At 38.2% G+C, this 16,599-nt stretch overlaps 1 protein-coding gene across 1 annotated transcript in view; it reads right to left on the reverse strand.

Moving 5' to 3' along the window:
• Positions 1-14,345: 14,345 nt before the first annotated feature.
• ANAPC10 (anaphase promoting complex subunit 10) overlaps positions 14,346-16,599 on the reverse strand; it is an 86,972-nt gene continuing 84,718 nt past the window's right edge. The window contains exon 5 of the mRNA XM_063458475.1: positions 14,346-14,886. Within this exon, the coding sequence (XP_063314545.1) occupies positions 14,656-14,886 (231 nt within the window). The 3' untranslated portion in view covers positions 14,346-14,655. The remainder of the gene's footprint in view (positions 14,887-16,599) is intronic.

The raw sequence follows: 16,599 nt of genomic DNA on the forward strand, positions 1-16,599 counted from the left end.
CATAAGTGGGAGAAACAGTCGCTGGCACATCTCCATCAACTATGCACACATCAGGGCCTTCACTCATTGACGGACCTGCAGACTGCACACCACATTCCCACCACCCTCACCTTTTCATATTGGCAACTAAAAGCCTTCCTAACCATATCCACAGTGTCTGGACGCCACCCCACATATGACCACCACCTCACGCCATTTGAGAAAATGTGCCTTCACCAACCCCCAATAAGAAAAACATTGTCGGCTTGATATAAACTCGCCAATGCATATAAGGTGGAACCCACATGGTGATTCATGACCGAGTGGCACAAAGACATAGGCAAATCACTGACACAGGACGAGTGGAACAGCAGATACGCCACACACAAGGGCCTTACCACATGCGCCTCTCACTTAGAGGCCTCACAGAAGCTAATATACAGATGGTACTTGGTTCGACAAAACTCAGGGCAATATACCCCAACACGAGCGATAGATGCTGGAGATGCTTGACACACGAAGGGACGATGCTCCACATATGGTGGACATGCGACATAGAGACATACAGGTGTGTTGGAAACAAATTATAGACCTGATTAGCAGAGCAACAGGGTGCATACTAGAATTTAGGGTCGAAATCCTCTTGCTCACACTGTTACCACCGGGCATGCCTAAATGCATAACCAAACTAATATTCCTCATGCTCACCTCAGCATCCACACTACAGGCAAAAAAATGGAAAACCCAATTGACCCCTTCAATCCCAGAGGTGGTTGCATTGATCTCTAACACCCTTGATTACGAGTTGATACTATGGAACCAAACCAGAATAGGGAAAGACAGCTCCTTTGCGAAAGAGTTGTGAACTACATATTTAAAGGGCCAAGGAGTCACATAACTCCCCGACCAACCCCACGCAAACTCAACAGACTAATACGAGGCTTACACACAAACTAGGATGGCAGGCTAGCAAGAGCAAAGTTATAGGACTATTCTGTTCACCCCAGTTACACCCCCATCCCTCCTCTTTCCCTATGGTTAACCACTGCAAGAAAGGTAACGCCCTGTGTTTCCATATTTCCTACAAGAGGCACATGAGACAAATTGCATTTGGAGGCTCCCCCCAGCACACCAGACCTTCGGTGCCAGGGAGGCGGACTTCAAATAGGACTTATCTTGGTCATATACAGGCCAGGGAGGAAAACTAGTGGGAAGGTACAAATAGGGCAATTAAACCAAGGGTGTAACAGCTGGGGCTCTCGCTCTCAAACCCCCTTGACACACAGTGAATAGGACAAGCAGAGACAAATAACCGCCAATTAATGCAGGCACAGACTAGCCACAAACACAGTCAGACCCACCGAGGGGGGCGACCCCGGGACAGCAGGTCCTGAAATCGTAAGATACACCCAGCCGCACAAGCAGACAGGAGGCAATAGGCCCAGGCAGAAACAGTCACCTCCAGACGGGGTGTGAAATTGAATAATAGTTGACCGTATACCCCTACACCCACCTCCCCCCCATTTTTTACTTTCTGTACCCAATACCTACCCTACTGTATTGACTGCGCCCTAGGGTACAAAGTACAAAAAAAATGTATGGAGAAGACTGTTCTGAAACATATGTAAATGTTCCAATCGCTAACCCCTCTTTCCCCTTTTTCCTTCTGTATCCCCAAAACAATAAAAATTGTCAAATTGAAAAAAAATAACTTAAAATGTCCAGAAACACAACAAAAAAAGAAAATAAAAGATCTTGTAATTCACACCAAATGGTGTGTTTGCTGTATGTTCAAAGGTGAGATATGGGTTCTTAGAACTTCGGATTAGTGTACGTAATCAGTCTCTCCAGTATCCAGTCACACACATATATATATATATATATTTTAAGTATGAACAAAAAAGGTTTTTACTCATGTGGAAAATGTGTAGGGTGTAAATGTAGCAAAAATAGTACTGTAAAAGGGATTAGTAAATTTAAGACGAAATATACAACAGAAGAATATATTATCAAAGACTTTATTACTTGTTTTACTAAAAACATTATATACCTTTTAATATGCCCACGCGGACTACAATACGTGGGCAGAACCATTCGCCCTCTACACAAGAGAATCTATGAACATGTCAATAATATCCGAAAAGGTATAGATCATCATAGTGTGTCTGCTCATTTTAAAAAATATCATAATAAAGATCCCAGTGGCCTCACATTTTTAGGAATTCAAATTGTTAAAAAATCATGGCGAGGAGGCAATTTTATTCAACATATAGGGAAAGAAGAGATGAAATGGGTTCACACACTAGATACCCTTAAACCTAAAGGTCTTAATATTGAATTTGATTTGTATAATTTTACTTCATTAATTTTAAATTTGTTCTTAGATTAATTTTTAATTTGCTATTAATTACTTTCCCTTTTCTCTTTTCGCTAGTAGGTGTATTTATATAACTATATATATATTCATATATTTCAGTTTAGTATCTCTTTAAGACTAAGTATGTTCTAATATATGTAATGTGTTTATGTCACTTTATCTTTGTTTGAAATATTTATTGGGACAGACATTGATTTATTATCAGTATTTGTTTGGCTGTTATTATTTTTTATCATTTTCTGCCATATTTCATCCATTTTGTAAATTTTTTTTGGATTTCACTATACAGACATTTAGGGGATCTACCCCGTTTATATGAGACTTTGGTTATCCATGTATTACTATAAACTCCACGCCCACAATATGGGCTTTAAAAGCCAGGACCAGCTACATCAGGACGTGATCTGAGGAAGCCGATTGGGCGAAACGCGGCATCACGTTCGCATACGACGTCATCACGTTATCACGTGATCGCACGGAGCTCCGAACCCGGAAGTGCCTTGCATAGTACCACAAACTGTAAAGACCGCGGAAATTTGGTGCGGTTATCTCTTGAATTGGACACTGACCTTCTATGTGGTAAAGGGAGCTTTTTATTGGAAGAAATAAAGATCGTTTTTATTCAGCTGGCGTCCTGCTGTTTTTACTATCATCAAAGTCCTATGCTGTGGACTACATGCTGGAGAAGTTAGAGCAGACTTTTACTGCTCTTCCCTTGTGAGTTTTATTCCATTTTCTTGGTTGCCTTACATAGTTTTATACAGTATTATGCTATGTTTCTTTTTCTTTTTATGTACCATATCTCCTATCTGGAATAACCGAATGCCATTTATTCTGAGACATATTTTCCTGTTGTAAGTTATTATTTAAAAATTTTCACTTGCAATTGTGCACATTTGCTATATTGGACTGTGATTATACTGGACAGACACTCCTTTTTGCACTATTTCAATGCACTAATTTGCACTTTACATTTTTAAAGGTACAGCGCACCTTTCTATTTATATATACCAGTAAGCTTAATAGATTGTTAGGAAATGAGGGGACAGACAATACAATTAATCTTTACTGCAGTATTAAAGGAAAATACATTTGTAATTGAGACAATATAGGCTTGAAAGCCTTTTTGTGCCATATTCTACTTTTATACATAAAATGTCAAATTAATCAAATAAACCTAGTTTGGTGACATATAATAATAAATAGAAATAATTATATAAACTAGTATAAAAGACTAAAAAAATACCTGGTATGGTTAATAGGTAAATAGGATGTGGTCTTGCCATAGAGAGTGGTATATATAATTTTTAAAGATTATAGAAAGTTATAAAAAATTAAAAAGGTCGAAATCTACATTAAGACCATAGGGTGTCAGAGTTTTCAAATTGTATACTCGGATCTTCCAAGGATATTCTTTATGTTACCCCCTCTCCATGGGATAGTGCATTTTTTTATTCCTATACACTTTAAATGTCTGGGGTCCTTATTGTGCGTGAGAAAGTGTTTAGACACAGAATGGTTAGGGTATCCTTTGGCGATATCCCTACAGTGCTCACTTAATCTAATTTAAAGACTCCTGGTGGTCATCCCAACATATTGTAGATCACAAGGGCATTCAAGTAGATAGATTACATTTTTTGTATTGCATGTAATAAAATCTTTTATGTTGTACGACTTGTTGGTTATCTTCGACTTAAAGTTAGTAGTTCTAGATTGTACAGAAGGGTCTGTGTTTTTACATACAGCCTATGCATTTATAAAATCCCTTTGTCCCAGGTAAAAACTAACATCCAAGTTTTTTGTTTAATATATGGTGTAATATTTGGTCTTTAGTATAATTAGTAGTATATTATAATTAGTAGTTAAAATAGATTTAAATTTGGGGCACCTTTGGAAACAATATTTGGGCGGGTGGGTATAACATCCTTAAGGGTATCGTCTTGTTGCAATAAGTACCAATGTTTATTAATTATTTTTCTTATATAAAAAACATTTATTATTAAAATGAAAAATAATAGGTGTTGGGGAATCTGTTTTCTGTGTGTTCTTATAAGTTAAAAGGTTTTCTTTTTTTCTGTTTCCTAATGACCTCGATTGTGTTGTCTAGGATGGTGAATAATTTTCTCAACAAATGTAGTTTTTAAAGCATTAGCTTTCTGGTTAAAATCATCTATATCAATACAGTTTCTGTGTAATCACAGGAACTGACTCTTTGGGGCACTTTCTAGCCATGGTGTATAGTGGCAACTAGACTTGTCAATGTCAGTATTTGTGCAGACCATCTTAAAAAATGTTTTAGTGTTAATTTTTCTATTTTTTATAGAAATATTAAAATCTAAACAATTAATAGACTCTCTACTATGTTCGCAAGTTAAAATGATACCTCTATTGTTAAAATTAAGATGATTAAGAAAAGCATTAAGAGAGTCTTTGGAGCCTTCCCATATAAAAAACAAATCATCGATATATCTAAAATAGGACACCAGGTTTGTCAGCCACACATGCCCTCCCCATACGGCTTGGGATTCCCAGTCTGCCATAAAAAGGTTGGCATAGCTAGGCGCAAACCTGGTGCCCATAGTAGTTCCCCTCTTTTGGAGATAAAAGGAGTCAAAAAAACAGAAATAATTATTGTTTAAAATAATATCTATCTGGGCTTACGGATATCTATTTTCCTCAGATAAAATACTTCTTATAGCTTGACAACCTATATTGTGGGGGATTATGGTATATAAAGACATTACATCATGTCCACAATATAAAATTTGGTTGCCATATAAAATTATTTAAAAACCTTAAAAGTGACATGGAGTCTTTTAAAAAGGATCTCATCTCTTTAACGGATGGTTGTAAGAGTATATCTATCTATTGAGATAAATTACATAATAGGGAACCGATCCCCGATACGATTGGTCTGCCCGGGGGTTTTGTTTAATTTTTATGTATCTTGGGCAGAAAATAGATGATGGGAATTTTAGGGGATTTCTTATTCAGATAGTCAAATTCTTGTTTAGTTAAAATATTGGATTCCAAACCCTTATTTAGGATCTGAGGCGAGTTTTTCATATACTTCAATATCATTTAATGGTTTAGTTGCTTTTTCTATATACATCTCGCCCAATAGAACAACTACCCCTCCATCCTTATCTGCTGGTTTGATGACTATACTGTTATCATTTTGCAATTGTTTAATTGCCATTGTTTGGTATAGCGGATTTTCTCAAGGTCGTTTACAACGAATTTCTCGAACATTAAAAGGGGGGCTGATTTAAAATGGGATAGAATTTGGATTTTTCTTTCAAATAGATATTGACAACTTGAGGTTCATCTGAACTTCCTGTAGGAAGTGAGGTAGGTGGATTCGATGTATTGTTTCTTTCTATAAAAAACCTTTTTAGAGTGGCCTTTCGTACGAATTTATTCACATCTAAAAATGCTTTAAAAGGTTTAAAGGGTTCGGTAGGTGCAAATTTAAGGCCTTTGTTAAGCACTGATATTTGAGCGTCAGTTAAAGATTTTTGAGATAGGTTAAAAATACCGCATTCTTTTTCACTTAAAGTTGTTATTGTCTTTCTAGCCATTCTCTTTTTTTTCTCGTCTACCACTTTGTTTTCCTCCAAACTTAGAGTTATTTGTTTGGTCCTTGAAGGGTAGGGGGTTTGTGCGACTGCATTGGAGTGTGTTTGAATTTCTAAAAAAAAGTTCCTAGTTTTTCGATTTCTCGTGATCTCTAAAATAGTTTTTTCAATCGTCCACAATGAGAAATGAAGTTCATAACAGAGAGACTCAGATTTTCAGCAACCCAGTGGACACATACAGATTTTATTGTAGAAAATTGAGAAAACAATTTTAGAGATCAACTGTGTTTCCCTTTTGCCGACTCATTTTTTTTCTGTAATATTTATTGTGTTACTATACCATTTACTTGTTGATGCTGTTTACCAGCTCCTGTTTTGTAGAGCTTTATTTAGGAGATATTTCCACACTACAATTATATTTGGATTTTTGTGTTCTCTTTTTCACAGTTTTCTATATACTACTACTAGGCAGTTACCCGAGACCCTTTGCAATGCTCAACAAACCTTTTACATTAATACGTTGAAAATGTATGTGGAATGGAGAGACCATACTATATGTGCGCCTTTGCATGGAAACTGGGTGTTATTTGCAGCTTGGTGCTGCTGAGCGCAGTCACTGACATCTTATAGGTTTTGACAGCTAATAAAAATATTTATTCCATTCCCAGATAGGGACAACCTAATTGTGTTGGTCTACTGGAGGTTTAATGATATCACAGCCATTCTTTATGTACCCTATTTTTCACAGTCATGTCATTTCATTTTAAGAATGAACCAGATATTTTACCAGTGGATTGTTTATTCAAGGGTACAAGGACACATTTGTCCTTATCTTAGTGATATAACTGTCTACAGTCAATCCTAAGATGAGCATCTGAGCAACTTGAGATATATGCTAAACGGTATTTACATATGAGTTTAACCCCTTAAGGACACATGACGTGTGTGACACGTCATGATTCCATTTTATTCCAGAAGTTTGGTCCTTAAGGGGTTAAACATTTTTCCTGATAAGTGTCAGGTGTAGATGGTGAAGGTATAGCAAGCTGCTGCTCTGACCCAAAAGTAAATATAATATCAAGAACTGACTCACTCCTAGTACTACGAATCAATTGATGGCATTTCTGTGCACTGCAGAATGTTATTTCAAAATTGTGTCTTCCTACAGGGTACTTGCCAAGCCACGAACTAATCGGATCAGAAATGAACTACCTTGCACGATGAACTGAACCATAGTAGGACCTTTTTTTTTTTTTTTTTTTTTTAAACTGGAGAAGGTCTTACAGTGACCAAAATCTAGCTGCCTCACAAGGCAACTTAAGGTTTTTGAAAAGACCCTCATCTCCATGTTCAATGTTAGGTCTTTAATTAGCCATTTAAATATAGAAAAGGTGGGACACATCCAGTGGCATACTTGAGTGGTAAACACTAGATTTAGAGGGTAATCATGTGGACAAAGTATTCTGCTCTAGTGTGGGCTTTGAAAATATTCATACCATACCTCTATGGTTGAGAATTTATCTTCACGATAGACCATATGACATTGCTGTTGGTAAACTAATTGCTTTTTGGGGAATAACAGATGGCTGCCCTGGAGGAGTTTTATTTTCATATTAATGTGGATAGTGTCTCAAAACTTAACTAGAAACAAGTGGGTTTATGGTTTATTATTTATATAGCGCCAGCAAATTCCATAACGCTGTAGAATGGGTGGACTAACAGACACGTAATTGTAACCAGACAAGTTGGATGCACAGGAACAGAGTGTTGAGGGCCCTGCTCAATGAGCTTACATGCTATTCCACCACTATTTGTCCTTTCATACAATGAGAGAAATATGTCAACTCTGAAGATAGATAACTTTGGATTACTCTGTGTTTTGTTGTAGTGCCACCTATTTCAGTGTGTTATTACCTGTTGCCCCACATTGTTTTTTTTTTTTTGTTTGTTTGCTTGTCACATCACCATGGCTTAAATAGCGAGCTACTGAATGTGTCTTTGTACCAAATATATCCAGTGTTAACGTGTTTCTCTTGACAAATTGTCTGAATTTTGTCTTTGGATTGCTAGAAATTAATTAAAGAAACACTCCAAGAACCACAACAGCACCCCCTCCCCAATACAAGTAATGAAAACACTTGTTTACAGTGTGACATTTTAACTGGGATCCAGCAAGGACTGCTCCGGATATCTCTGTAGGTGGAAACTCTCTTTACTGAGTTAAGTTTGTGGGTGCAGGGCTTAGAATGCTCACCTTCAGCCTTTAGTTCTCAATCAATGAGCTGGGCCAGCATGGCAGGGTTTAGCTCAGCAAAGCTAACAGACGCACCTAGCAGGAGCTTCTGGTTCTCACTTCCATATGCAGAGAGGCAGGGGTGGTTCCCAGTAGACCCCAGGTAAGAAGTAAACAATGAGCAAATGGTTTGACTTCTTACACTGGGAATGTGTCAGGGCACATCTGGTACCATAACTAATACAGTGCGTTTAGAGGTTATGGTGCGTTCCTTTAAGAATCATTGCAGGAGCCAATTACTTTGCCATTGAGCAGCAAACGTATTTGTAAAGAAAGCGTATAGAGATGTTAAGGTAAAGGAGACGATAGCGATATTGACTGCAATAAGTGGCTAAAGTAAGCAACATAGATCTATAAAACTGTCTACAACTTTGTAACACGGTTTACAAAAAATAAATGAATAAAAAGGTTTTACATTACCAGCTTATAAGACAACACTACACAGGGCTCACCATACCCTCCCCACTCTATCTGTTCATACTACCTATGTTCTCAACCCCAAGTTCTTCTTTTATTGTAAACAGAACATTTTCTACCTTTATGAAAGTGGGATGAGTAGTGTATGCAACATGATTGTTTTATTTGTATAATTTACGTTTTCTGCTAGATATTCCAATGCTGTTACCCAATTTAATTATTCTAATGCCCAATCTGTAATTTCACTTTTGCTGTGAATGTGAAATAAGCAACTAAAGAGAAATGTAAATACATTAAAAAAATAAAAGAGGAGATTGATAATGTCTTCTTAGCCACTGGCTCTTGTGGGTAGAGGTGAGAGTATACCGTGATCTTGGAAAGTCAGTCTTGTTCGGTTTGCCTCTCCCCTTCGCATCGGAGGTGAGTTAGACATTGGAGGGAGCTAGGTGTTTGTTGCATCTAACATAATAACCACCAAGGCCAGATTAATGGTAGTTGTGATAGAGAAGGAAAGGTGTTAAGTACTCAATCTGATTTCACATATATCTTCTTGAACTCCTAAAGCAATACAAAGCATAATGTAAAGGTGATACTCGAAAAATTAGAATATCGTGCAAAAGTTAATTTATTTCAGTAATGCAACATAAAAGGGGAATCTAATATATGAGAGAGACGCATTACATGCAAAGCAAGATAGTTCAAGACATGATTTGTCATAAGTGTGATGATTATGGCTTACAGCTCATGAAAACCCCAAATCCACAATCTCAGTAAATTAGAATATTGTGAAAAGGTGCAATATTCTAGGCTCACAGTGTCCCACTCTAATCAGCTAAGTAAGCCATAATACCGGCAAAGGGTTTCTGAGCCTTTAAATGATCTCTCAATCTGGTTCAGTAGGAATCACAATCATGGGGAAGACTGCTGACCTGACAGTTGTGCAGAAAACCCATCATTGACACCCTCTATAAGGAGGGAAAGCTTTAAAAGGTAATTGCGAAGAAAGTTGGATGTTCCCAAAGTGCTGTATCAAAGTACATTAATAGAAAGTTATGTGAAAGGGAAAAGTGTGGAAGAAAAAGGTGCACAAGCAGCAGGAATGACCGCAGCCTGGAGAGGATAGTCAGGAAAAGGCCATTCAAAAGTGTTGGGGACTTTCACAAGGAGTGGACCGAGGCTGGAGTCAGTGCATCAAGAGCCACCACAGACAGATCCTGGACATGGGCTTCAGATGTAGTATTCCTCTTGTCAAGCCGCTCCTGAACAACAAACAAAATATAAAACAATTGTTACAATGATCCATATAAATAGAATGTCAGTGAGGGAAACAAAGACTCACACTTAGTTTTTGCTGCAATCTAGGTCAAAATAAGGAATGTGCATAAAGGAATCCACACAATCAGGCCTCATATCCACATTATACACACCTCAGCTCAGAAACTGCAGAATGGGGCACACTCACATACGCAGACACCTGGGAAAAAGAACTAGGAGAGGTACTAGAAGGAGTGGAGTGGAGGGACATTTGGGAAGCTAACAGTGCAGCATCCATATGTGTGTCTCTTCAAGAACAGGCATACAAAACAATGTTCCGGTGAAATTATACCGAATGGGTAAAACACCGACAGACGAGTGTTGGAGGGGTTGCGGCATTAGAGGCACGTACCTCCACATGTGGTGGGAATGCCCAAAAGTACAGCTATACTGGAAAGCAACGCAAGACTTACTCACACATATTTTCCATAGAGCACCCGACTTAAGCCCCTGGACATATCTACTGAATAGGCCTATGGATGACTGGACGAAAAGAGAACAAAGGCTACTACATAAAGTTACCCTAGCTGCTAGGAAGACCCTGGCACAGGCATGGTTAAAGGTAGAAACCCCCCCGACAGAAGCGGTACTCACAAACATAAAAGAGGTATACCTTATGGACAGTCTAACGGCTAGGGTACGAGGGTCCATGTCGCGCTTTGAAAAACTGTGGGAACCCTGGACTTCTAGCGACTTAGCATGAACATCCCTAGGGTAATCATGACAGAAATGCCCAAAAGCAGGCCAGCGCAGCACCCCCCCCCCCCCCTACAAACATTACATAAAAGCGAACCGAAGAACTAGTCATGGAGCCACACCAGCATCTCTGGACCTGGTGCACTGGGTCTCCCTCAACTTTCCTATCCCCCCTTCTAACTCACTTCTAACTCACCCCTTCTCTTCCTAACTTTGTTCTACTGATCTCTACCACTTCACTCTACTCCTGGCTCACGCCTGTCTGGTACTCGCATTGGCTACTGAAAAACAATACACGAAGAAACGAGTAACAAGCAATCACCAATCTACAACCACCACACAACCACAGGCACACGGGTACTGAGTACTCGACCGGACAGAGAGTCAGAGACTAACAATACAATAGCCAATGGCGGCAAGTTTGGCTACTTCAGCCCATTTTTGCTTTGTTATATGATTACGAGATTTCATTACGTTTATAATAACTGAAATAAAAATGAATGCATTTTGACGATACTGTAAGCCAAGCCATAAGGTAACACACAATACGCAGGGATGGAATACCACTAATTTACCTGTGAAATTGTAGATGTAAATGGCATAACCTGTTTTATACAATGTGAATGTCAAATGCTTCAACCAAAAATAAAGTATTAAAAAAAAATAAAAAAATAAGGAGGTCCTGTTCAAAAGTTTTCAGAATCCTTCTCCTAATATTGCATGCAAAAACCAAAAGTTTTTGCAATAGAGTACCTAGACAATTAATCAATAGATATAGAAATATATATGGTGAGTAGAATCCCTAAAATAACATATTGGCTACATATAACAATGATTTGGATCAGTTGCCCCCCAAAAATGTAACTGCACAAAATAAAATAACTCCTGCTATAGAACTGGGGAGTGATGCCTGAATAAATCAGGAATGTGGTCAGAATTAACCCCCCACTATTGTAGCCGGAATCAAACTCGGGATCCAAAGGTCAGTGCGATACAAATTGGTCTTAGCACAAGCTGATACAAATGCACGAATGTGCAGTTAAAAAAAAATTCTTGCGCCATTTACACACATTCTACTGCCTCTTTTACGATCAAGAAGCACTGTGAATGTGGCCATTGATGGTGCAGACATATCTTTGTCTGTACCGGCTACATATATATTCCATGCTTGTATATTTATGTAAACCAAGCATGGGTAACTGATCTAAATCATTGTTATATGTAGCCAATATGTTATTTTAGGGATTCTACTCACCATATATATTTCTATATCTATTGATTAATTATCTAGCTACTCTATTGCAAAACCTTGCGGTTTTTGCATGCAATATTAGGAGAAGGATCCTGAAAACTTTTGAACAGGACCTCCTTACTTTGACCTAGATTGCAGCAAAAACTAAGTGTGAGTCTTTGTTTCCCTCACTGACATTCTATTTGTATGGATCATTGTAACAATTGTTTTATATTTTGTGTCATTCTAGTGACAACTGTTCATTCAGCACCTTCATTAGGTATATCTATATACTAGACTGATCCTTGTACATAGCATCCACTGTATTTATTTGTATAGCCTTTATACCATTAATTTTAACTATACTATTAAAAGCTATATTTTAACACTTAAGGGCACTCACTTTTTCCTCTGTGCTTCATTAAGTCCAGGGTCAACGCAGCCGTCTACCAGGAGATTTTGGAGCACTTCATGCTTCCTTCCTCAGATGAGCTTTATGGGAAAGCGGACTTCATTTTCCAGCAGGACTTGGCACCTGCCCACACTGCCAAAAGCACCAAAGCCTGGTTCAATGACCGTGGGATTACTGTGCTTGATTGGCCAGCAAACTCGCCTGACCTGAACCCCATAGAGAATCTATGGTGCATTGCCAAGAGAAAGATGAGAGACATGAGACCGAACAATGCAGAAGAGCCGAAGGCCGCTATTGAAGCATCCTGGTCTTCCATAACACCTCAGCAGTGCCACAGGCTGGTAGCTTCCATGCCACACCGCATTGAGGCAGTAATTGCTGCAAAAGGGGCCCAAACCAAGTACTGAGTCCATATGCATGCTTATACTTTTCAGAGGTCCGATATTGTTCTATGTACACTCCTTGTTTTATTGATTGCATGTAATATTCTAATTTACTGAGATTGAGGATTTGACAAATTACGGCTTGAACTATCTTGCTTTGCATGTAATGCGTCTATCTCATATATTAGTTTGCCCTTTTACATTGCATTACTGAAATAAATAAACATTTGCACAATATTCTAAATTTTCCAGTATCACCTGTATACTTTCCCACCATGTCTGGATTCAACTTTAATCTACATAAAATTATGGGTCTGACTATCCACTTTATGAATACTACAGTATACTTTTCTCATACATTCCATTAGTATTTTTCCCTACACTCTTTACTGTCACTACTAGGTATTAAATATAATAATTTAATTCCAATGACATTTATCATTGCAATTTTAATCTAAACAATAACTGCAAAGAATGGTGCATTATTTTGTTGACATTTGCCAATTATTTATGACATTGCAAAGCAATATCAGTAACTTTAACGAAAATTAATGTTTTCAAAAGATATACCGTATTTTTCGCTCCATAAGACGCACTTAGTTTTTAGAGGAGGAAACACATAAAAAAAAAATATTTTGAACAAACTATCCCATAGTGTTTTTTACTATGAGAAAGTTTGTTCAGAATATTTTTTTTTTCTCCCCTGTCCAATAGTGTTCCTTACCACCCACTCACCTCTCCTGTCCTGTCCCATAATGATCTTTAACCCCCCTCCCCTATCCCATAGTGATTTTTAACCCCCCTTCCCCTGTCCCATAGTGATTTTTCTCCCCTGTCCCATAGTGTTCTTTAACCCCCTCCTCCCACAGTGTTTCCTCCTTCCCCTCCTCCCACAGTGTTTCCTCCTTCCCCACCTCCCACAGTGTTTCCTCCTTCCCCACCTCCCACAGTGTTTCCTCCTTCCCCTCCTCCCACAGTGTTTCCTCCTTCCCCTCCTCCCACAGTGTTTCCTCCTTCCCCTCCTCCCACAGTGTTCCCCCCTCCCCTCCTCCCGCAGTGTTCCCCCCTCCCCTCCTCCCGCAGTGTTCCCCCCTCCCCTCCCCCCACAGTGTTCCCCCCTCCCCTTATCCCATAGTGTTCCCCCCTCCCCTTGTCCCATAGTGCACACCCTCTCCCCTCCCCTTGTCCCATAATTACTTACCTGTCTTGTAGCGTGGGCCGGCTTAACAGCGCGCACCGCGGTACTGGAACTGAGTGCGCACTTCCTTTCAGTCCCGCCGGAAACCAGAACCTGAAATTGAAGTTCCTGTACCGCGGTGCGCACTGTTAAGCCGGCCCACGCTACAAGACAGGTAAGTAAAGCTTCATATTCGCTCCATAAGACGCACAGACATTTCCCCTCACTTTTGAGGGGAAAAAAGTGCGTCTTATGGAGCGAAAAATACGGTAATAAACAAGCTTAATTTTTTTTTTGTTAAATTGGATGAGATGATAACAATTAATATATTTTGTAACATATTAGCCAATGCAATAAATATCAAAAATCATTCGGAAACAATAATAATGGAAGCACAGGTAAACTTCCAAAGCATTAACATTCTCATTGTGAACAGTGTATTGTTCATGTTGGATCTATGCTTTGACGAAAACAGAAGTGGACATGGGTAAAAATGTAAACACAACAATTTTATTTAAAAAGTAAAACTAAAATTAAAACATTACTGGAACAAAGATTGCATTAAATTTAGCACTAAGAAGCATATACTAGGATACAAATAAATGTTGACAAATTTCCAGCCTGTAGATTCCATTAATTAAAACTGCCAGAAAAGTAAAAATATTTGCAACTGTCCCAGTTGCAGTAAAACTATACATTACATATATTTAAAACAAAAGGCAATAATGATGGTAAAAAAAATGTTCTTATTTGAGAAGTCAAGGTCGTGTATTTTACACATTTATTGGGTCTTGATCATCATCGGATGAAGCGGTGCATCATGAAATCAATGGTTGTGCACCTGGGAAATTTGCCTATAGAGCTCTCTTCCACTGGTGTAAACACTTTAATCTGTCTCATATGAGTATCTCTCCCATTCTGATGGTTTGCCAAAACTGCAATCTGAATCATAAAGGTACGAATTGGTTTTTTATGAGCATCAGTTAAAGGGACATGTATCCATCCACTTGGTTCCACCAATTCGAGTTGCTGTTAAAGAAAAAAAAGAAAAAATATTAGAAAAATAAATTTTTGTACACACTATAGTAAATCAAAGAAAAGAGGTTCATAATTTAATTTGTCACACACGTCATGTGTCCTTAAGGGGTTAAAAGAGAAAAGAAAAAAACAAACCAGAAATCAATTAATGATTTATTAACTTAACACAGCACCAGAAGTGGTATATACTTTACGTATGAGGAGAGGAGTTAACATCTTCCACTGCTGCATGAAACTTAAACAAAGGTACCGGACTTCAAATTAAGCCACGGTCATGTAATTTATTTGAATATGATTTAAGAAATTTTTACTTTATTTATTACTACTTGTGCAAATTGAGGAATTTTCTAAAGTTTAAAGTATGGAATCTTTATTAAAGGAACACTATATGTCCAAATAGCTGTTTAGGACCCCTGGTACCCCATTACTGTCCTATTAAAAAGGTAATTTACCCACCTTTTTCCAACACTGCAGGGATCTGACCCTTTGGCTTTCGACTTTCCGTGTTTGCTCCTGTCTGTATCCCTGACATCGGCTAATTACTGGCTATTCTATTTATGTTAATTACAGCAATTCGAAGGCCCGGTAATAAGTTTTTTCTTAGTTTATATTTTATCTGTGTTTAACTTAATCCCCCGTGTTGCGCCACTGTACTGTCCTGACAATAACTGGATGAAACATACAGCCCTATATAGTGCAGGGTAAAGACTGCCTCTAGTGTCACTTCCGGCAGTTTCACAGAGTTTGACTCTTAAAAAAATCTGGACGTCCTCTGGCTATGAATGACGATGTCTAGTGTACTAAAAATTCCCATAGGAAAGTATTGATTAAATGCTTTTTCTATGGGGAAGGCATAATGCAAGTAAGGAGGTTTCCCCTTGGCGCGGATGTCAGAGGAGGTGTAGCCAGAGCCGGTGACGAGGGACTTAAGCACTGGAATAAGGGGAGTTAAAGAGAGTCGCGGGGAGGGAGAGGAACACTTTATTGTCAGGAATACAGTTTTGTATTCCTAACAGTATAATGTTCCTTTAACCCTGCAACTGCAAACATTGCTGTTCTGCAGTAATGGCAATGTTTACAGTGATGGTTTAAAATGCCTCTGGAAGCCTTCGTCTGAGGTTGAAAAGTGTTATCTGAACATGGGTGTATTTATTTATTTTTCTATCAATACATCTGAATTTACCAATCATCTCTCTCCCCTTATCTTCTTAATTTGGGGATACATAAGTTGTCCTGGTTCTAGAGGAAGAAATTCTTCCTGTGAAAGTCCACTACACCTTGGTATTCTCATATGCATACTTATCCTGCACAAATTATGGATTTTTCATACGTGCTTTCTGCTCTTCAATTAGCTTGTATATTAGATTGCCTAAACGAATAAAGTGCTAATGTAAAACCTGTTCTGGGTAACATTATTATTTACCTGGAGTTAACTAAAATGTGACTTGTGTATTTTGCTTGAATTCACCATTAAAGATGCAGAAAATAAAATGTAGATGTGAGGTAAACGTATGAATAACTTAGTTTAATAAAAATAAAAAAAGGAAAAAAATCTTTATGTGGAAAAGTCACACAGAAAAAGGTTAGCTTTGGAAAAATGAAGCATCTTGCCAGAAGATCTATATGCATGCTTTCCTGTCTGGAAGATTCTGAATAACAAATGTCATGCAGAAAAAAAAGGGCTTGCCCTCAAATCTATAGTCA

The sequence above is a fragment of the Pelobates fuscus genome, chromosome 6, assembly GCF_036172605.1.
Source record: "Pelobates fuscus isolate aPelFus1 chromosome 6, aPelFus1.pri, whole genome shotgun sequence".
Taxonomy (NCBI): Eukaryota; Metazoa; Chordata; class Amphibia; order Anura; family Pelobatidae; genus Pelobates; species Pelobates fuscus.